At 30.3% G+C, this 22,966-nt stretch overlaps 2 protein-coding genes and 1 long non-coding RNA gene across 8 annotated transcripts in view; 1 reads left to right on the plus strand and 2 right to left on the minus strand.

The window, feature by feature from the left end:
* Positions 1-19,593, minus strand: part of LOC123262566 (adenylate cyclase type 3-like) — a 51,498-nt gene extending 31,905 nt beyond the window's left edge. The window contains exons 1-7 of the mRNA XM_044724801.1: positions 18,258-19,593; positions 15,288-15,667; positions 13,460-13,744; positions 4,228-4,532; positions 4,022-4,138; positions 3,720-3,931; positions 2,757-3,107 (exon numbers count right to left, since the gene is read on the minus strand). Coding sequence (XP_044580736.1) covers positions 2,757-3,107; positions 3,720-3,931; positions 4,022-4,138; positions 4,228-4,532; positions 13,460-13,744; positions 15,288-15,667; positions 18,258-18,809 — 2,202 coding nt within the window. The 5' untranslated portion in view covers positions 18,810-19,593. The remainder of the gene's footprint in view (positions 1-2,756; positions 3,108-3,719; positions 3,932-4,021; positions 4,139-4,227; positions 4,533-13,459; positions 13,745-15,287; positions 15,668-18,257) is intronic.
* On the plus strand, positions 7,205-16,957 carry LOC123262586. The gene is made up of 3 exons (XR_006509000.1): positions 7,205-7,312; positions 12,087-12,090; positions 16,947-16,957. It is a non-coding gene; the product is annotated as an uncharacterized LOC123262586 (long non-coding RNA).
* A 2,884-nt stretch (positions 19,594-22,477) lies between the features above and the next one.
* LOC123264365 (alpha-tocopherol transfer protein) overlaps positions 22,478-22,966 on the minus strand; it is a 60,454-nt gene continuing 59,965 nt past the window's right edge. For all 6 annotated transcript variants that reach the window (XM_044727619.1, XM_044727617.1, XM_044727618.1 and 3 more), the window contains exon 6: positions 22,478-22,891. In XM_044727619.1, the coding sequence (XP_044583554.1) occupies positions 22,553-22,891 (339 nt within the window). In that variant the 3' untranslated portion in view covers positions 22,478-22,552. The remainder of the gene's footprint in view (positions 22,892-22,966) is intronic.

Genomic DNA, 22,966 nt, shown 5'->3' on the forward strand with positions numbered 1-22,966 from the left:
TTACACCCTAAGTCTTATCATTCTGCTTAGTTAATTCTGCCTTATCATTGCGGCTGTGAACCGACTTGTGCCTTCTGTACCGCATTTGCCCTGATCCTCACCATTCGGCTATTGGAACAGTAACATGGGAAAACCACAGAGAAAACCCATGTTAGTACAGTCGGAGCTGGGTTAAGTCTACAGTGATTGATAAGAAACTCTTCTTTATCGACCACTGGAGCATTAGGCTCCTCTCCTAGTGTGCAGAGATCCCTCGCGCTAGCCAACGCTGACTAGAGTGCACAGTAAAAAATTTTTCGTCAAATTTAACACAAAAATTTATGTTGATGACTTTTTTTACACAATTTGTGTTGAATCAACACTCTATTGTCTTGAATCAACATACTAAAATGTTAAATTCTACACACTTAAATGTTAAATTCTACACAAACATTTTTACACTTTACGCAATGACGAAAAATTTTTTACTGTGTGGTCACCCATTCAAGTTGTTGCTTAAAATATGTGATCGCCCAAGTCAGACGTGTGCCACCCGGCTATCTCTGCCACTTTCAGAGGCTGGCAACGTAACGTAACGCACATATTTTTAATTATAATCACTGAAAAATATTGGTGCGTGCTGGGATCGAACCCGGGTCCCACTCTTTCGAAAAGCGAGCACCGAGCCGACCAGGCCATTGCCAACCTCTCACATTTAAAAAAATTTTTTTTCGCAGTTTTTTCAAGATTTCTCAAAATCTATCGGTCCGAATCGGTCCAAGTTGTATTCAAAATCTAAGTTTAGTCGAACCCTTTTGAATGGCACCAACCGCGATCGAATCGATCAAGCCGATCAATAGTTATGAGAGGTTTACATACATACACACACACACACACACACACACACACACACACACACAGACGCCATCGCGGCAATAGTCAGGGAAGCTTCCTAGGACCTCAAAACGTCGAGATCTGATGAATAAATAAATAAATAAATAAATAAGCTTATTAAATAAAAACAAATCCTTCCATCGATGTAGTTTTGATGGTAACACAAGAGTTTAATTACTTCCCTAGTAATATGTGTTTGAACAAGATTCTGGAGTAAGTATTTTGAGCAAGACCCCTAGTCACTAGTGTCTTTTTCTAAGTATGTATCTTCCGCAAGATTGAGTTACAAGAAACTTTTGTCCAGATTTGTATATGACTTGCTCATGGCATTGTACGCAAGAATATTGGTGATGTTTTGAACATATTATTATAGTAAATTATTCTATTTTTTATAAATTAAATGATTTAATTAATTCATGTAGTTACTCAATTAAAATCGTTTCACTGTTATAACATAAAAAATTCTTTTGCGATACTCATTTATCGATTAATTTCATTTATATATATGTGTATAAATATATATATATATATATATATATATATATATATATATATATATATATATATATAGATTGTTCTCAAATAAACATAAAAGTTGATTTTTTTTTTTTTTTTTTTTTTATTAACCCCGCTTTTCAGACTTCTGTCTCGATGGGGATCCCGCTGAGACCGGAGGGGGACTCCAGGCTGATCGGTACATTAAGTTTGGCAGAATAAGTTTGGCGGTATTGCATACTTTTTCAGCCTGGAGAGTAATGCGGCGATGGGCCGACTTTGGGGAAACTGCACGCATTTGCCTGTGCCCCACCGGTAGCACAGAGCTTGGGGAAACCATCGAACAACCCAAACCTATACAGCCCGTCGTGAGTTACGAGCACCGATGTTCACTGAAAATTAAATTTCAGCTCACACCGGGATTCGAACCCACGCCTCACCAGTCCCAAGCAAGCATGACAAGCGTTGTACCACTTAGCCATGAGACTGGCTAAAAGTTGATATTAAGGAGGTATTGTGAAAAATTACTTTTCTTACAATATTCCTTAATTTTTGAATACGCGTACTTCTAAGTGTCCTCTATACGAATAAATTTTTTTTAATAGTCCTTGCGGTGGTAATTTTCGAAATATTAGCAATTAAAAATCTAACATGTATTCCCTATCCTGACCGTAGTTAGAGTGAACATTTTATTGAATAACAACCAAACTTTTCTTAGAATTTTTTTGAAAAACTGAGAATATTTAATTGAAGTTATAACAAGTATTTTCTATCAAAAATAACATAAACGAGCGGTATTGATTTTTTTATAAAAAATATTTGAAGTTAGCGACTTACGATATTTTACGTAAGTGGAAGTAAGTGAGCGATAGTCTGTAAAGAGGGGCAGCACTAGTGCGTGAGAAAGAAACCAATCGTCATAACCTATTGGTGTCTTTATTTGCCACAATACCTCCTTAATAGTAATGATGATGATAGCTTCATAATATTTACTTAAGGTTTAGTGGATATTTTGTCGCGGGAATTTTATTGCTCATTCAATTGCAACGAATCCATTGTTTTTATACTTATAAGAAGTTTCTTTATATCTATGAATTTTACTGATCATAGAGTTCGTAAGATTGAAAGAGGAAGAGCAATTAATTACTACCACGCATTTTTACAAGTTTGTTAGCAAAAAAAAAGTTACCAAGCGTGCCAAATACACGTTTACCGTTAATTAAACTTATTCTAATTGAATTTTTGAACAATCAATACTAATGATAGGCCATAAAAATACTTAGTACTAAAATAAAATCTTTACTACTAGATGAATGTAATTTGAGCCAAGTAAAAAATCTAAAAGCTTAAAGTTTGTGAATATGTATGGAATTATTTCATATACTTACATATCTTGCAACGACGACAAGTGTTGAAGCAACAGTAAGCAGTGTTGCAGACAGTGAATACTTGAGTGGATAAGCAACTGGCTGATCAGGTGGCGGCAAAGTTGAAGCAGTATCTTCACGATCAAGACAGTGTCCAAGCATGAGAATGTTCATCGCGCATTGTGCACCAGCGAGTAAAAACATTAATACTGATTTGCCTAAGTAACTGATGTATGTTGGCATAGAAAGAACGATTAATGAAAGTACTCCAACGTAAGAATAATACGATGGATAAGGACAACGTGGAGTCCAATTTAAGGATGCGTTAGTAGATGCTGGTGGATCAACATCTTCAATTATTCCACAGTTCACCTAAATTGTTTTATCATAAATAGTGATAAGATTAAAATTTATTGGATGTTAAAGTAGGATCAGATGCAAGATGAGATGGCGAGGCAGAACGAAATACTTCAATAATTTTGTGAATGTAAAATTTTTTTTTTCCAACAAGTTATTAAAGATTAAAAATAGCTCTATGGAATCTTCAAAAATTTTCCTTATTAATCGCTGAAAATTATTTGTAAATCGTATCTTTATTAAAGAATATTACGGCATATTATTTGTTTACAAACGATTTTCACATTGCACCGTAAAAAAATACACACTCCAAAAACAATTTATTAATTATTTAAAAATATTTGTTAACTTATTATAAGCATACTTTTCTTCCAAAAAAAATAATTATCACTAGTTAGAAAACAATTATTTATATTTAGTAAATGAATGAATTGTTTTTAAATAAATGAATTTATTAACAGTTAATAAATTATTCTATCAAAATGTATTGATTATGAGTGCAAGAAAAAACATCAATCCGGTATATTTTAGTTAAAAAATACTTAATTTTAACTCAGATGTTCGTTCTGCCTCTCCTTTTCCCTCCTTTCTTATTATTAATGTTAACACTGTATAAGATAATTTTACCATATCTAGTAGTAAAAAAACACTGAGAGAAAAAATCATAAGTAGGGCAAGAGTTCGTCTAAGCCATCGTGCTCGAACAGCACTACTTAGGCATGTTGCACCAGCAAGAACAACTCCAAAAAGAGTGACAACACCTGCACCACCCCAGGTAAAAAGACCCCAAGGTTGTAATCTCCATATTGGCACAGAGCACACCAGCACCAAAGGACCACCTGTTATAAATATTTTATTAACACAATTTCAAAATTAAAAATACCTCTATATTTCTATATTCTTTTTATTCAATAAAAAATAATAAATACCCAAGAGAGAAAGAGGTGAGAAGGCCTCTCCACTACAATGAAACGCAGCCTCGACGTTCGGATCTATAAAATGTAATGTTAACCAAGAGGCGTGTCCTTTCAATTCAGCTCCCCCATCTAAGTAAATAATTAATGATATTAATGAAATGTTAAATTTAGCTGGATTATATATTCATTTATAATTTTTTATAAATTGAAAATAAAACCTCTGTTGCCGAGTTCTTGGCGTAATCGTTCACGGAAATCCTCAGAATCCTCTTTAACATTAACGTTATTATTATTACTCTTTATATCGCCGTGACTCATCATTCTTTGTGTATTATTTTCAGCGTCATCGAGGGATGCTAAACTTTTTGTAATTGCTGGTTTAAATGGTTTTAATGTCTTAACTATAAAATATGTCACTATTCCAGCTTTAGCTAAAGCTTCTTCACGTTTTTCCCCATACGCTGGTTCGACTTGAAATTCATCATTCAAGAAATTTAATGTTGCGTTTGAAATATGAACACGCCTATGAATGAAAAGTAACAATATTTATAATTTATAATAAATAAGAATTATTCTTTGGAAGTTTGAGTTGAAAAATCTGAGCTACTTATATTTTATCCTGAAATTCAATTTTTAACACCAAAATTTTTTAATTCTTAATTAATGATAGTGACAGATAATTTAATTTATTATTATTATTTTGTTCTAATTTTCCATGGGAGGATTTTGTTAAAATTATTTATATTTTTTGAAACATACGAAATTAACATGAAAAAAGTTTCGTGCATAAAGAGTGGTTTCAGAATTTAAATTATAGCATGATATTTCATGTGAAGAAATGCGTCATTCATTTTCGATAAAAAAAAACTACTTAATAATAATATATATTTAAATAACTATTGTTATCAGAAGATTATTTTTATTCCGATACACATGATTCATGATAAATTTATCTGAATTCAATTAAAAATGTAATTTTATTGCTGAATCGAATCAAAATAATGCTATTAACGAGAGTCTAGCAGCAGCAGCAGCAGCAATAGCCCCGACTAGAAATTACTTTGGGATTACCCAGCGTATACATCTGGACCTGATTGGGTCCCGAAGAGGCACGCCCAATTGGGAAATCCCTATAAGGGCCTAATTAGCCCCCAATCGGGCAATCCCAACGTAAAAATAAAAATTTTTATTCAGTTTCTCCCAATAGGGTCCTGTGTGGGACCTAAGAAGGATAATCCAACGGAAAAAAAATACAATTTCTAAATTTTCCCCAGTGGGATCTGTGTGGGATCTAAGAGGGATAACCCAACGAAAAATAATAATAAAATTGCTAAGTTTTCCCGAGTGGGATCGGTGTGGGACCGAAGAGGATTTTCCCAACGTAATGTAAATAAGGCATCGATGGGTTTTCCTAACTGGGCTCGTAGTAGGATCCAATTGGGATAACCTAACCTGAGAGTAGATGCATGAAGAAATAATTTTTAAATTTAGACAATCGTTTATTTATATAAAAAATCAATCACCCAAAGATCTGTGAGCTTATATTATTAGCATATATTCATTGTAAATTAATAAGAAATAAAAATAAAAATTAGCCGATAAGTATAGAAAATAATTAGGAAAAAAAATCATCTAACATTGTTAAATAAAAACTACAAAATTGAGCTTCATCAAATTTTACATAACCTTATATTTTAAAAAATTTAATTTTACGAGATTAAAAATACATTGTAAAAAATCGGGATGAATTCGGAGTAAATCTTAATCCAAATTAAAATTTAATCCCATTACTCAGAGTTTTGGAGTAAAGTAATTAAACAATTCGCGTCTAGAGTGAATCCGAAGTTTTTTTAGCGGAGTTATTGTTACGGCCCCGTGTAACTCATGTGGATTTTCCGATTATTATTATTATTTCCTTACAAGGGAGATATATTGTAATTGTAATACTTCTCTCATACTCACTTATCCCCACGTTTGGATCCTCATTCCGTGTCGTATTTTTTTTTTCACAACAACCTGACATCAATTTGATACCATTTTTCTACGATAACTACTCCTACGCCGGTAAAGTAACTAACCCCAGTAGAGTAGACATCATCGACTATTCAATACGAAGAGTGTTAGTAGTGGTAGTCATGAGACATCGGTAGCATTAGTATTAGTAAAGATGCTGCACGTGTAATGCCTCACTCGACCTACTTAGAGAATTTATTGCTTCCCTAAGAAATACGCTAACTCGGTACACTCATGAAATAAGTACCAGAATCAAAGTCGGATGTTGGTTAACCCTCGCGAATCTATTCATCCAAGGTACACCAAACGTACCTCGATCTATGTTGATCATAACAAGAGATGGTCAACCTCACAATAATCGTCAGAAAGCACAAGCAAGGCTTTCATATACCAGATTAGATAAGCAGCGGAATCGGTATGTGCGTATCGAGTTAGCCATCGAAAGACCACGGGAAGTATATCTTCATAACAGCTTAGACCAATCTTCAGAAATGCTGCGTTGCCGTTTGAAGCATCGAGAAGCTGAGTATTGAAAGAGACCAAGGGAATTACCTACGCGTATTGTTCCAGATTCATCGACTGTTCAGGTACACCGAGTTGGCCCTTGCGAAGGCTACCAGAAGTATAATCTATATCGGTTCATAATAAAGTCTAGCAGCACCGAGACCTGTCCGTTACAGATACATTCATAACAATCACAAGTAAGGTTAGGCTTATAAACATAAGCAATAGAGTGAGCGCGACTACCGACTTTCGGACTTTCTGCCGTCTCGTGTCTCGTTGTCAGTGCATAAATACATTATTTCGGCTCCCCGTCGTAGGGCGCATGCGCGACTTGATCACGGCATAAAACTGAGGCTTTCTGCCATGAAATCGCAGCGGGAACCCCGTACTTTCGACCAGCGTAGTAAGAAAAATATTTTCGCAAATGTCGGGGGCAGGCATCAATTTTTTTTCAAAGCAATTTTTTGTGTACTTTCGACCGGATAGCAAGAAAACTAGTATACACTACACGGGCAGAAATTTCAGAGCCCTGAACTGCGCGCCATGATGCCCGAGGCGAAGCCGAGTATATTCCTAAGCCAGGAATCTCAACTTTCTGCCCTTGTAGTGTAATATACTATTAAAGTGTTTTAAAAAATACATTTAATCGTATCGTAACAAAAAAATTATACAAATAAAGTAAATAAAAAAAACTATAAACAGAATTTATTATTTTTAGGGCGAATATTAGTGTTTGAGAAATAAAAAAAAGAGTTACACGTTCTAACCTCACATTGTAAACAAAAGGTAAAAATACATTTGAATGTTTCTTAAAGTAAAGGACTTAAATGTATGTTTAATGTTAATTTTATAATATAATTTAGCAGATATTTGATAATTTTAAGAATTTTTTTAACAAATAAATTATGGTAAAAAAAATTGACATTTAGAAATTTAAAAAAATTAAGAATGAAATTTTTTAAAAATAATTTTTTGGAACAAATTTATTTATTTGTTAAAAAAAAATTAAAAAATAGTCAAGTGACTGCTAACTTTAATGTCATATATAATAAATACTTATTTTTAGGCCTAAAATCTTTTATTTTTATTCTAACACAAAGTGTCTAAAGCCATACTAAATGATTGTTCAAGTTCTGGTACAGAGGTGTTCAAGTACTGCAGCCTGTCACAGTTTAATGTTCAACTACTGGGGCTCTTGAAGGATTTTTTAAATAATTAAAAAAAAATTTTTTCTTTATGTAATTCCGATTTTTTTTTTTTTTTTAATATATTTAGGATTGAATATATTTTACTTGTCATATTAAAGCAAATTTTAAGGGAGTTGGGAAAGAACGGATAGGGGAAAGGGGGGGACCTACTCAGTGGGAATTTTTCCGTAATTGAAAAAATAATCAGACAGCCCAAACTGGGAATCGAACCCAGATCTCTCGGTTACGCGCCAAGGGCTCTACCAGTTAAGCTATCCGAGACAAGTACTGACTACTTTATTCAGTCACGTATATATTATGATGGCGCGGTGCCCAATTATATTTTAATTGAATAGAATATATTTTATTAAGTCACTTTGATTTAGTCAGTTATGATGAAATTTACGTGCTAAAATGTGGTCAAACACAATACACCGTCAAATCTGTTCAAGTACTGGGTACTTTACCTAATTCAGATAGCACTTAACAAGTAGACTGTACTCAGGGACTATGCAAATTTAGAAAATTTTTTTCAGATGAGAGTCATGTGAAAATTTTCCAATAGCGTACACTCAGAAGGTGTTGCACCACAAAAACACACCTTAGATTCATGTTATTGATTCGTTTCAGGCTATTTCCAGTCACACTTAAAAAATTTTTGACTTTGTTTACAGCACTTAGAAAATTTTTATGAAAATGGGACTTAGAAAAAATTTTTGGTGTAAACTTGGTGTATACTCAGTGTATATACGCCGCGTATACACCGTGTATATTTGGTGTATACTTAGTGTATAGCGATCCGCTAGGGTGCACACTAAAATAATACAAAATCGGTGTCAAATATTTAAGAGAAAAATTTTCTCAAGGTGAGGAAATTTTTTTCTTAACTGACGTAGGTGGCGCTGCTTCCTTAAAGTATCTAAAAATCTTGATCAAATATAAAAATTTATTGTATCAAGTATTTATGATAAGTTGAATTAAGAAAAAACTACTTCCACCAAGAATAGAATTTCAAGAAAAATTTTTACTTCGGCCAACACAACTTCGTTCTTCCTTCAGGCATCCGAAAATTTTCTTGAGCCAAGAATTTTGGTCTCCAGTAAAGGAATTTTTCTTTCTATATGAGTTTTTAGACTGAAATACATTTTGATGTTGCTGAAACAAGAATCATACTCAGAATTTTTTCTTCTCAGTATAAAAAAAAATTTTAATTGAAGATAATTTTTATTATCAGTATGTAAATATTCAATTTTTGAAAAATATCCAACTTTTGAGGATTCACATTTGCAAAAGAATTTATATTGTAAGAAAAATTAAACTTTTTCATAATTAAATTTTTATCTATACAATAAAATTTCAAAAAATAACTTGCATTTCAAAAAAAATTTAATTTTCAAAAAAAATTTTTTTGTGTTAGTATAAGGGGGATTCCAAATTAAATCGGACAGTTTTAAGGAATTTTATTTTTGATTTTTTCAATTTTTTTACATTTTTCGGTAATTTTTTTTTGTTTTTTATTTTTAAATTTTTTATTTAATTTATGCAAAAATTGTATTTTCACGTCAGTAAAGTGGATAAATAAAAAAAAAAAAAACAATTTCTTAAAGCTTGAGCATAACATGAATAATGTCTCAGTCAACCGGTAAAGTTCATGTATATACGAGATAGGAACTTTCCTCATCAGCACTCCTGCTTGGACCAGCGGTAACGTCAAGGACTAAGGACCCAAAGGACGCAAGTTCGAGCCCAACTCACGACAAGGATTTTTTCGATCAACGATTTCATTTCAATTCAAATTAAATTTACTAATGAGGTCTAATATAATATGAGTGATCTTAAATTATTTTTAATCTTTTCGAAAATCATAATATTTTTTCTTTCAAAATTTAGATTGGGTTCTGATGGGGATTTCCCCATTGGGACCTAAAAGAGATTGCCCAATGAGGGCCGCATAGGACTTTGCGTGACATCCCCATGTGGGGTCCCTATTAAGAAACCCAACACGGGCCCAATAGGTCTTACATTAAAATTTCTAGTCTGGAGCATAATGTAGGAAAAGAGCATGTAAGTCACAATTGTATGAAAAGTTAAAACATTTTGTTAAATTACGAAACTTTAAACAATAGTTATAATATTGTAAAAGTTTCAGGTGTTTTTCTGAAAATATTTATATTTATATTTTTAAGAAATATCAATTTATATTGGTCATTTTGTCGTTTATGTCGATGTTTACATTTGTAATGGAGAAATATTTTCAGCAGGGATAGTATAAGGCCGAGGCCCGATAGGGTCGAGGCTTTATATCCCTGCTGCAAATAATTATCGCCGAGAACGTTTTTGCGCGTGGCTTGCCCATGGTGCTTAAAAAATTTTTCGTCCTAGGCGGACGTATGGGGATTTTTACGCGCAGACGACACTCAATTTGTAAATAATACGCGTACGCGCCAGTATCTACTGGGCTGTATAGAACTTTATACAGTTCCGGACAATGCCACGCTTGCGTCACCAATTTCTATACAGCCGACTAGCTTACGTTTTAACTGTCATTTTAATTGAAAAGCGCACTTATGACTAACTTCAAGACTTTCATGTATTTTTATTTATAGGATTAGAAGGTTATGGCGTCGTACGCTATTTATTTAAAAATTGAGTATCCCCTGCACATAAAAACCCGCATACGTCCGCCATAGGACGAAAAATTTTTTAAGCACCATGGGCAAGCCACACACAAATACGGTCGAGATGATATCACCTCGACCGTATAGGCGCGTGGCTCGCCCAAGGTACATAAATAACTATTGCAGCTTTAAGTTTTTTCTTTTATTTTTTTTACTTAATTATGATTTTATTAATTTTAATTTTTTGTTATATTTTCAACAAAATGAGCATGTGACATGTGTACTTGTGGAATTTTTCCAAAATTTTTTTATCCATTTTCTATCGAAGTATAAGGTAAAGGGCCTAATAGCGGAACGACGAAGACCGTGTACCAGTATTTATTATTTTAAAATTATACAGGAAACTTTGAAAAAGAAATAATTTTATGACGCAGATTTTACTTTTTGTATTTGAGTATTTTAGTTAATTATTTGAAAATTAATAGAAACAATTATTGTTATTAGTGCGGCGATTATTATTTAATTTTTGTAATTTTATATTATTATTACCGAAGGTATGATTAAATTGTAAAAGAAATTAAAAGACTGGCAAAATTATTCTAAGTCCCGAGGACAATTTAGTATGGAAAATCAACGAATGGATATAAAATGAAAGAAATGACGATTATTATTATTATTATTTTTGTAAGAAATAAATTAGGTAAACGAAGATTTTATAAGTCCCGAGGACAATTTAGTATGGAAAATCTACGAATGGATATATAATGAAAGAAATTGCGATTAAAATAATAAAGAATTGTGAATTTGACGAAACGAATGGATAGAGAATGAAGGAAATTACGATTAAAATAATAAAGAATTGAGTTTCGAAAATAAAAACTTAGAATTTGGCGAGACGAATGGATAGAGAATGAAGGAAATTACGATTAAAATAATAAATATTTATTTTTGAATGCTAGTTCGAGGACACCGGACAGGTGTCTAAAACGACCCTTCCGGTTCGTTACAAAAGAGTTGGGGGAAAAATGATAAACGCCAAAATTTGGCTCGATAAACCAAGCAATTCTTTCTCGGGAGAATTACTCGGTCGAATACTCTTCACCAAGTAATTCCAGAGGATGATACTCTACCTGGAGTCTGACCAAGGCCCAGGTAAGTATCGTGAACCGACCGGATGAAAGTGCTGACTTGACCATGTGGGGGAAATTTGGCCACCGCGTAGCCAGAAAGGGTTGCTTTCCAAGCACCCAAACGGGATTAGGGGTAAGTGTAGCCGGAAAGGGTTGCTTTCCAAGCACCCAAACGGGATTAGGGGTAAGTAGGGCCGCGACTGAGGGTGTATCCATCGGTAGGATTACCACTTTGTAAAGATAGTAGACAGAGTTTAGCCACCAGGTGGCACAGAAAACGGGAAAAGAAACGATATGTCCGATTATTGTTAAATTTGACATCAAGTTTGTACATATTATCACTTAAGCTTTTGATATTTGTTGTTCTAATGTATTGTTTATATTGTTTAATTTGCTTATATTGTTTATATCGTTTATTAATATGATCAGGCCAATAAAGAGGTTTCCTTTTTTGGATTTATTTAAAAATGAAGGGTTTTGTTTATATTTTGTTATTGATAATGTAATCCCCGTTTATGACCCTGGACTCCGGCGAGCAAATTTCGAGCCGGGGACAAATTAGATATTTATACTTTTGAAAACGTGGACGTTACAATTTAATAGATCGGTTGAAACAAACATTTAGTTGTGTGAAAACAAATTCAAATATAAGTTTAATCAAAGTTTAATAAATAAAAAAAATGTTTTTCGAAAAAGTCCAGAAGACCCAGTACCGGAACGCTAAAAATGACTAGCCCTAATAACGGAACATAGTTGTCCCAATACCGGAACAGTGAATCATAAAAATTTCTCCAAATGCTAAAATTATGCTTCATCTAAATTATAATGAAGTTAATGATTAGTTGAGGGATTAAACTTATTAAAAATAGTATTTAATTATAAAAGAGATAATTTTATTTATAAAAAATATAATTTTTATACTGAACATTTATTATTCTCTTTGACCTTTGGCATCTTAGTAAAACCTGTACACAATTTATTAATTGATATATAAATTTAACGACGAATATTTTTTCATAGTGTGAAATACTCTTGAATTAAATAATATTTCATGAAAAAATATATCATTTCAATTTGGTAATACAAATAAACACAAGATTTGGACGTTAAACTTTATAAATTAGTTTTAGAGAAAAATATTAACTACAAAAATTTAGTTTTATTTTTAAAACTGAAGTTTATGCATATTTGATGATATTGTTATAACAAACATACGCACTGTATTAATTATTAAACCACAAATAATTTTTTTATTGCACTAAATCTTGCTCTTTAGTACAATACACTGCATGTGTCAGGCGGCAGAGTGAACATGGCAGTCTGTTCCGGTACTGGGTCGAGCTAATTTTAAGTGTACCAATAGACGAACAGCAACAATTAATACTTTTAATTAATTTTGTTTTTATAAACACTTAAGACTGTGAATTCTTAATAGCTCTACGAACACATAAAAAAAAAAAATTACTGAAAAAGTTGCTTTTTAAATTTTTTACAAGCTTAAGACTACTGACTATTTTCTTAGCAAATTCCTTAAGGAATCGAGGTAAGTCATAGGACTCAGCTTGGTCCGATAACGTTTATTTTTTTTTTAATATTTTTGATAGACTTGTAAATTTTACTTATATTTTATTTCATACCCAAAACATTGAGATTTCGAAAAAATAAAAATTCTTAAAATTCCACATCATACTCAACAAGATATAATATAATAATCCTAAAATCGTTCAGGTACTGGGTCTCGTTCCGCTATTGGGTCTTTTACCTTATAGAACTTCAAAATAAATTGAATCTTATTGAAATATTACAATTAAATTCATCTTCTGAAATCAATTTAGTTTCTATAACAATTCAAGATTGTTATTACAAAAAAAAAAAAGTATGCACCAATTCAGTCATTGCAGTATTAAAAATATCAAAAGATTATGATTATTATCATTATTTTTTGGTTATTGTAAGCTCAATTTTTCGATTCGAGTTGATGAGTTATTAAATAATTACCCAGCCATTCCACTGCTCTCCATTTTATTAGCCAGCTCAACGTCCTTGCTGTATACATCAAATTGCCACTGCCTCTGACCAAGGACACCAGCGAGTACAGCTCCTGTGTGAATACCAACTCTCATGTCTACAGGACTTTTCGTCGTCGCCTGAACATATTTTATTGCTTCTACCATTGATAAGCCCATGTGTACACACAAAATTGCATGGTCTTGTCGCTCAACTGGAGCACCACTGATACAATAGTAACAATCACCCAGAATTTTAATTCGCAATTGCTCGTACCTTAAAAAATTATACACTATTAACTGTTTGTTATAACATATTTTAAGCAACTACTCATTTCCAAGAATAAAAGTATTATAATATGGTTCTTGGTGCAAAAGCGGATTTATATTTGAGATAAAATTTATGAACTTTTATGAATGAAATTCGTGTTAACTACCTATTTTATATTAGTAACATAGAATAAAACTAGTCCATCACATCAATTTTATTCTAATTAAAATATTCAAATAATTATGTTTGTATATATTTTCAAGTGATTGTGATAATTATGTTTTATTATCGTAAAAACTTAGATATCATTTTTTTCTAAAAAAAATCTTATTTATAATAGGGCGGAGGGGGGGGGGGTTATTTGAGAAAATGCTTAGTTTTCAAATGCTTAGAGACCCAAATAATAAAAAAATAAATAAAAAATGCTTAAAACATTTTCTTCGAAGTTTAGAAAACGCTTAAAGTACTATTCACAGAAAAAAAAATAAGTGCTGCAACACTTATTGAAATTTTTTTTTTAATTAAAAATTTTTTTTTAAATTGAAATTTTTTTGAGTTCGAATTCATTTTTTCATTCGATTTTTTTTTTTTCAAAATTTGAAATTTATACAAATTTTATTATTTTTTTCAATTTGAATATCTCTTTAACCCCGACGAAAAAATCATTTTACTCCCACAGGATTGCATCATGTTGCAGCACCTATTTTATTTCCGTGTTGTTGAGTCAAGAAAAATTTTTCTCTACCCAAAAATTTATACTTTCTGTGTAGCTGTAATTTTCTGGAATTCCTATAATTTGGTATCATGTAGATTGCGACGATTGATAAATTTCTAAGAATACGTCTATGTTTACTTTTATTATGTATATTGTTACCCCGTGGTAAGTACCATAATCTTATAAATAAATAAATTACTTATTGATTGAAACATCGTTAATTTTAAACTTGAAAATTTTGGAAATCTATTATGATGACATAATATTTTTTCGTCTAGGTCATTAATATAACTTATTTATTGTAATGATATTGTCATTATTCAAGAAAAAGCTTAAATAAAAAAATAAAGCTTGAATTGATAGCTTGCGTGATGAAAAATATATAAACTATCTGAAACTCGATAAATTCTATAATATCAGGTTTAATCACGAAATGTTACAGTGTTTTATGAAATCTAATATTATAATTTAACGTGAAGTTTAAAATGACTAACGTTTTATTTATTCATTAATTTGAATTTTTTTATACCTAACAATTCTAAAAAATTTTATTTGATGTTCGTTTTCGTATTTATCTATATCTACAACAATCGTTTTCTGATTGTGTTACTTGAATTCACTCTATGTTTCTTCTTTGTTGTAGCTACGAGTTATAGAGGAAGAGAGTTTAGTAAATCGATAAAAAGTAGAAACTGAAACTACATATGAGAGTAGGAAAGAGGGTTCAACTCCGATTCAACATAGAATAAAGCTATTGTGTTTGTTCATGTGCCGAGTGTAGGTGTGTAATTTTATTCTATTGTCGAGAATAAAAATATTGATACGATTATTTACCGTTCGCTTAATTGATCAAAACGAGCAAAAAGCTCATTTAAAATTTTAACGAGTTCACTTGCGCTGTATGTTGATGAAATAGCCGTAAATCCAACAATATCAGCGTAGAGTATCGAAACATTTTCATGCCTTGACATGTAAATTTTTTTGAACTGGGTGTCAAATGATGCTCCCAAATCTTGACGCATTTTTACAGCCACGTGTTCCGGTAGTACACTTAAAAGTAATCGTTCTTGCTCGGCACTTTGCTCCTCGATTACTAGCTGAACCTGCAAACTTTGGCGGGTCTCTAAGAATGCTCGACGTTGTTGGAATTCTGCCAACGAGTAACTTGATGCACCGAGAATCGCTGCTCCAGCTGACAGTGTCACTGTTATTATCTGAAATATTTCATTCATGTCTTCTATTCTCTTTGTTACTTTATGTAGTTATTTTTTAACACTTTTCACATTCAATTATTTTGAACTTTATATAAACTTTTATTTTGAATTTTCTCGGTTTCTTTACTACTGATTTTCTAAAGTATCAAAAAATTTTAATTATTTAAAATATTCTAGACACATATTGATAAAAGAATTAATTTTATTTAAGCGAAAAATTTTAAACTCAACAAATCAATTTGACGAATTTTATTATCTTAATTTAAATAGAAAAATTTTCAAACTAAATGAAAGTTACCTGAATCAAGAAAAATTTTTTAACTGTGTCAAGACTTTTCTCTGCAATTAAGTTAGTTTTTTTATTCGTATAGTTTTGGAATTCACTTAAAAATTTCAAGATTTCTCGATTGTCTAAAATGATTTTAATAGTTCAAGAATTTATACAATGTATTTGACATTGAAGAGTTCTTATTTAGTTCCAATCAATTGAAGATTTTTCTATAAAATTTTTAAAATCCTTTCAAAATTAAAAAAATTCTAAAAGCTTATAAAATTTATTTGAGTGTTTCAACTAATCCAGAATTTTCAAAATCATTGATGAATGTAGAAATAATCTTCGAATAATATTCTCAAATAAATCATCTATAAAAAGCGCAGAATAGTAATTAGATCAAGGTGAAAAGATTCGTGTAATATTGAGTTTTAAACTGTAGATTGACAGATAAAAAAAATGCAAAAAGTACTAAAGAAACATGAAGTTAACCGGATAATTTAATTTTTTTACGCGTCAAAAATAGAGCGCGCTTTATTCAATCACAGAAGCTCGGAAAAGCAGAGGAAATGATAACAGAACAACTTTCGGCGATTGCAGCGTAAAATTATATTTATTCGAATACATATAGTTTCAATTAACTCAACGTTGATTCAGAAGTGATTTTATTAACTTAATTGAATTATATTTTGTATGAACAAACGTTAATTAACAGTCATAATTGTGCCATGTTGTTTATTTAAAAAAAAAAGTATTTTTTTTTTGCTTTTAATAGATGACATGAATTTTTTTTTACTAACTATATATAATTCGTTAGTTAATTAGTTTAGAAACATTTTATAATTATAAAATGGAACTTGTTCTAATTAAATTTCAATATAATTTACTCTGTTAAATAGATATTCATCAAATTGATCATCAATTAGCAATAGGATATTACGTATAATGACTATCCAATATATCATAAATCATGTTATACAATATAGGATTAAAGAGAGGTTGTTAAAGTAATGTGTCAATTATTTTTAACAAAAAGAATTACATCTTGGCTCATAATAGATTACGTCGATATTTTATAAATAATAATCAATTAATTGATATCATTTATTTATAAATATTTGTAAGCTCTGTTGAATGAGTTAATTCAAAATCAGAAACCACGGTACTCGGGTTAAGTTTATTTAAAACTACCATTCACTTAGTTTCACTCAACTGTAATTAATGCATCGGCACATGTATCAAAGTCGTTTATAGATGTATAGATTACCTTCGGTAAATTGTATCTTTTTAGTAGTACGTTATGATAGAAATTAATGTTTATTATTGATATAACATTATGTTAACCACACATATCTTTATTTATAAAAAAATCATCAAAATTACTCGAGAAACTACTAAAATAATTTTTATAAAATCTTATATTCTCCGTTTTAAGTAAAGAATTGATAATGTTGAGCAAAATTTTGTACGGCTCATGATATTAAGCTATATAGAGAATGGTTTACAAAAATAAACTTTCCCCTATTTTTTTTTACGAATATTTTTATTGTTATACCTTCCTTCGTTCACGGAAACAAAATAGTTTTCACACCATTATTTAGTCATAATTTAATTTAAGCGTAATAAAAAAAAAAAGTACTCAAGACTACCTAATAATTATTTCTTTAATGTACTATTCATCTTTCAAATTTTGTGTAGAATATTTAATTTGATGAGTTGAAAAAATTTATTCCAAAACTAGATTGATATTCATCACTTTATTTATCTACAAATATTACATTTTTTGTAGAATTATATACATGGATAATTCTTTTTTTTTAACATGGTATGAATAGTAATATAATAAAAGAAGATTGATACTTATTTGATCTTCTACTTTATTTTGGTAGGTTTTGATAATGTTTAAAAAAATAAAACGGTTTTTTTTTGCCATTATTTGAGATCTGATTTTTAATTATTTAAATTTACGTAGAATAAATTTGACGAAATGAAATTATTATACAATAAAAATTTTAATACTGAAGTTTTTCTTCTCTTTTTCCTATAAGAATCAAAAGAATTAGGCTAGTAAAATAAATAATAAAAATTGTTAAATTTTTCATTAAATTAATAGAAGTAATTCATTAATTTTATATAAAAAAATATTTATCATAAAATCATAATTTTTAATTCCAGTTATTTGAATCTTTGGATGTGTAGTTATAGTTTTTTCGCTTCATACATATATAAAAATATTTGTGTTTGAGGTTTTTGTTGAAAATTCCGATAATGAATACAATTAAAAAAAAAATTTTAAGTATATAACAAAATTTGACTTACCAAAACTTCAATTGGGGTTTGCGAAGGAATTTTAGCCAGTCCAATCACGGCAACGATATAAGTTGAGGCTGTACCAAATACGAGTAACGCGACATGGAGCAGTCTAAGTGGTAGAGTAGCAAAAAGAAGATAAAGAAGTAAGAGTAACCATCCAAAGCTATCTCTCGGTGTGACAGCATTGTTTTTAAGAAACAAGTGTATTAATATTTGAGCCGTAGATAATTGCCAAGCCAAGTGTGGCATTGTAGTCCAAAGCTTATCTCTAGCTCGGGTGCCACGTTCAGCGAGAGCTAATAATCCCAGGTTTAAACCCAAAAATACTGCGAATATTCCTTTAGTCGTTACTTCGACATCCGGCGATATTAACATGTACATGTCATAAAGAATAGCTGATATAAGAAAACAATGAAGTCCACCTCGTCGTTGTTGAAGTGATGAAGCTCGGTAAAGCCGTTCAAGATTGGGGTTCGCGAAACTTGTTTTGAAAATTCTCGAGGGTCGACCTGATTTCAGGTACGACTCCTCGTTTGGTAAAATTTGCCTCTGGGACATGGTTTATTTACTTTTTAGATGTACCTTGTTATATTATTTTTATTCGTATTTTTATTATTCAAACAGGGTTGATGTAATTTATAAGCCGAGGCATATTTAGTTGACCTTGAATACTTTTCTCGTTGTCAAGTGGATTCTTTGTATTGAGCTTATTTTCTTTGTTTCTTTATTTACTTTTCAAATTAAATAGGTAATTTTTTGTATTCTTACATAAAATTTACAATAATTATCGGACGTGAGGGCCGGATATTCGATGCCTGATATCGTGAAATTAAATAATTATCTAAAAGTATTCAATTTAAATTCTTAATTCCGTTATAATAAATAAATAAAATCTTTATATTTATAATTTATAATTATAGTATTTCCATTTTTTCATTTTTAATAAAAGCTATTTTTACTGGTTCGTTCGTTGCTTACTAAATCATTCCAGTCGTCACATATTTAATAAATAAATCCTCAGTTTTATTTTATATCTACTTAAACTTTCCTACAAGTTACACTTGTACACAATTGCACTGATAAAATAGTTTAAAAAAACATTATACATTTCCGTAACTTTCATATTAATAAAAATATTTTCAGTTGCAGTAGTAAAAAATTAAAAAATAATCAGTTATCATTTTTGCACTAAAAATAATATAATATTAGTAATAATCAAAATCCGTGATTTAATTTTTCGGTAATTGATAAAACTCAATCTGTCGAAGCATGTATAGAGGGTCTGTCGGATCCACCGCCCGCGCGCGGGGGACTGTCCAGATTACTACCAATTCCGTTATCCTCTTCCTAGTTCTCCGGCGCCACCACTTGGTCCAACAATCATGTCGTCCAGGCTTGCGCCTTGCGATTCTTACCCTCCGTGGGTCGATATTTTAACAACCAGTGTTGAATGTGCCCAGAACCACCTGGAGCTACTAGAAAAATTTTAACAAGTAAAAAAAGGTAATAACATCTCCAGGGTTTGAGTTCAATTGCCATCTAAATCCGCATCTTATAGTTCTCAAATTATTATTTTTGCAGCTTTTTCCTCCTAAACTACACCGTCTAATTGCGCTTACTTTGTTATCATTTTAAATTGTACCAAGCACAGTTTTCGCTTCACTTCAACCTCTAGTTACTTTTTTTAACCCTCTTCATGGTTATTCTAAGCCCCGTATTTTATCTGTCGACTTCGGTCGCCAGTTGCACTCGATCTACGATCTCTTAGATCCGATAAAGGATGATTTACTTTTTTTTATCGTATAATAGATGTTTTATATTTGTTTTTTAATTTGGTTTATCTACTTGAGATTTAATCTCAATATTTAAGAATAAATGACGTGGAGATCATAGTTTTAGCTTTTCATTCCCATCCAGTTTAAGTTTAATAAGTTTTGGCTCTATTTTCTTTGTTAGTATTGATCTTTTATAACTAAAATTAATATACAGTGCTACTAATTGAGTTTAAAAAAACTTTTTTGTTTATTTTAATTAAAAAAAGTTTTATTCTACAAAATCAAGTTAATTAATTAAATCAATATGTTTTTTGAAAATAATGCGAAGATCAGAAAACATTTCATTTTTGTTTATTATTAAATGAATAAAAAGAATGTCTACATTGTTAGAGTTAATATGATTAAATTCTTATCATACATGCTCTCATACTAAAACTCAACTATTCGAACAATTATTTATTAAAATAATTTCAAACCATTCGTAAAAATTTTACTAAACTAATTTGCATTTATCTAGCTAAATTTTATTTTGATAACCTTTGCAGTTGAAATGTATTTTTGTGATCTATATCGATACATATAGAAATATATATTAAAATATTCGGGATTACCCGGGAAAAACGGATTAGATCTGGCCATATATAAACAGATCTGGCCAGATCTTTAAATTGCCCGGGTAAAAAAGATTATATATAATTATATATAGTCATCCATAATTATATACGAAAAATGGCCCTATATGATTTATAGAGTATATAGAGTTATTTCCATAAAAAAAAAAAAAAAAAAAAAAAACCAGCGCGTGCGGGAACCGAACCTGGAACCTGACGCTTGAAAGATTAATTTACTACCTGTTTACCTACAAGACCTACTTGAAGAGCAAAGTTTGTAATAACTACAAGTTATGCAAATCGTATCCATGATCGATGCGTAATGAACAAAGTTTTTTATCAAATTTGCAAATTATTGATTATCAATATACGCTGATAGAAAAATTTAATAACTATTAATAAATTAATTTATTCGAAGACAATTATTTAATTTATTAAATTTTAATAAATATTTTTTAACATTCAATAAATATTTATTTGAGAGGAAAGTAAATTTATTAAAATAGTTTATAAGTACTTATTAATAGTTAACAAATATAGTTATATCTGGCCAGATATAATAAAATCTTTTTATGTCTGATGTATTTTTCAACCCAGATATAGTTATATATGTTTAGATCTGATCAGATATGCCTAGATCTGATTATGTCTCCGATCCCATATCTGATCAGATGTAAATAGATCTGACCAGATATAATTAGATATAATTATATATCAGATATAATTATATCTGGTCAGATCTAAACCTTTTTCCCCGGCTAATTAACTTTGAGATCAGATGGCTCAGCAGTATTACTGGACAAAGCTTTTGAAATGAAAGCAAACGATCTGGGTTCTAGTCTCAAGTTTCACAATTTTCTATATAGTGAGTAAAACATTCTGTCATGTAATGATTATTAATTTTTAGGTAGATTTCGAAGATATCTACCTACTGCATTGGTCTTCATATCGAAATTTACTTAGAACTGTGTCATAATATCACCTAAATAGTCAAGTAAGGTTCAAAAATAGCATTAGTTTAAAAGTTTATAACACGGCTTATGAATACGATATTAGCTCCTACAATTCTTGATAAATCTTAATGAAATTTAATGCATTTATTCCTTGGACAAATATCTTGAATGAGTTCGAAACTAAGAAAAATTGGGCGATAAGTCTAAAAATGGTAACCATTTAAATTTGTCAAGACAATGAAAATTGCATTTTCGGTCATTTTATCAGTGAATAACTTTTGATTAAGAAGAGATAACTCATTTCTGAAAAATAAACATTAAAGCTTATGAAATTAACTTTAATTTGACCTATAAACCATTTACTTGCAATATTTACTTCACAAGTTATTAAAAAATAAATGAAAATAATCCATTTCTGAGGAATCTACCCTCCATCTCGGTTGAGGCCGAATGGCGTTTTTACTTATACAAAAATAAATAAATAGACACAGGTCGAGTTTTGCTAATTTAATAAAAAAATAAACTCTCAAAACAATCAAAACATGAAATGTGTTTAATTCAATTGAATTTTTTATTTGAAAATATTTTGTATTTATAACATTTGGAACAAAATAGTAAAAAAAGAGTATATTAACCGAAAAATTGATGATTAATAAAATTGTAGAAAAGTTGTGGAACATTTCAATTTTTACGTAAAATTGCTGAAAATACTATTTATAATCTGAGATTCTTATTCATAGAAAAATTCTATTCTGCAGTTATATAGCGATTGCAGTTTTTCTAGTTATAAGTAATAACTGAGAAATATTTTACAAAAATTGTGTCAATTATTAATTATCATATATTTACAATTAATAGGACAAAAATAAAATTATTAAAATATTGTGTTTTTGTTACAATGACTATCGTTTATTTATCCTTACTATATAAAATAAAATATTATGATGAAAAACGAATAAAGATTAAAAACCTTTAATCAGCTCTTCGGGTACAACATAACCAAGAGAGTGCATTTCCTTGACAATTTTAGGTTTTAAGCTGAGTGAATCAATCCACTTATAATATGGCAACTCTTCTCTCATACCTCCATATTTCTTGGGTAAATGCGTAGGCGCAATATGTTTATGGAGGCTTTCCATATTATCACCATGGAAAAACACACGTTCCTTCATATCTTTGTTTATAAGAGGTTTGAACATTGCATATATCATGTCAAATACCCAAGATTGGTGAAGAATATGAATTGCGTACGTTTTCATTGGAAACGACGATACCATTAATGCCATTACCATGCTGGCGATCTGGAAAATTTTTTTTTTATTTTAGACACAAGTTTTAAGAATATCAGATTAGTGTTTAATTATTAAATTACATTA

This window comes from Cotesia glomerata, linkage group LG4, assembly GCF_020080835.1.
Source record: "Cotesia glomerata isolate CgM1 linkage group LG4, MPM_Cglom_v2.3, whole genome shotgun sequence".
Classification (NCBI taxonomy): Eukaryota; Metazoa; Arthropoda; class Insecta; order Hymenoptera; family Braconidae; genus Cotesia; species Cotesia glomerata.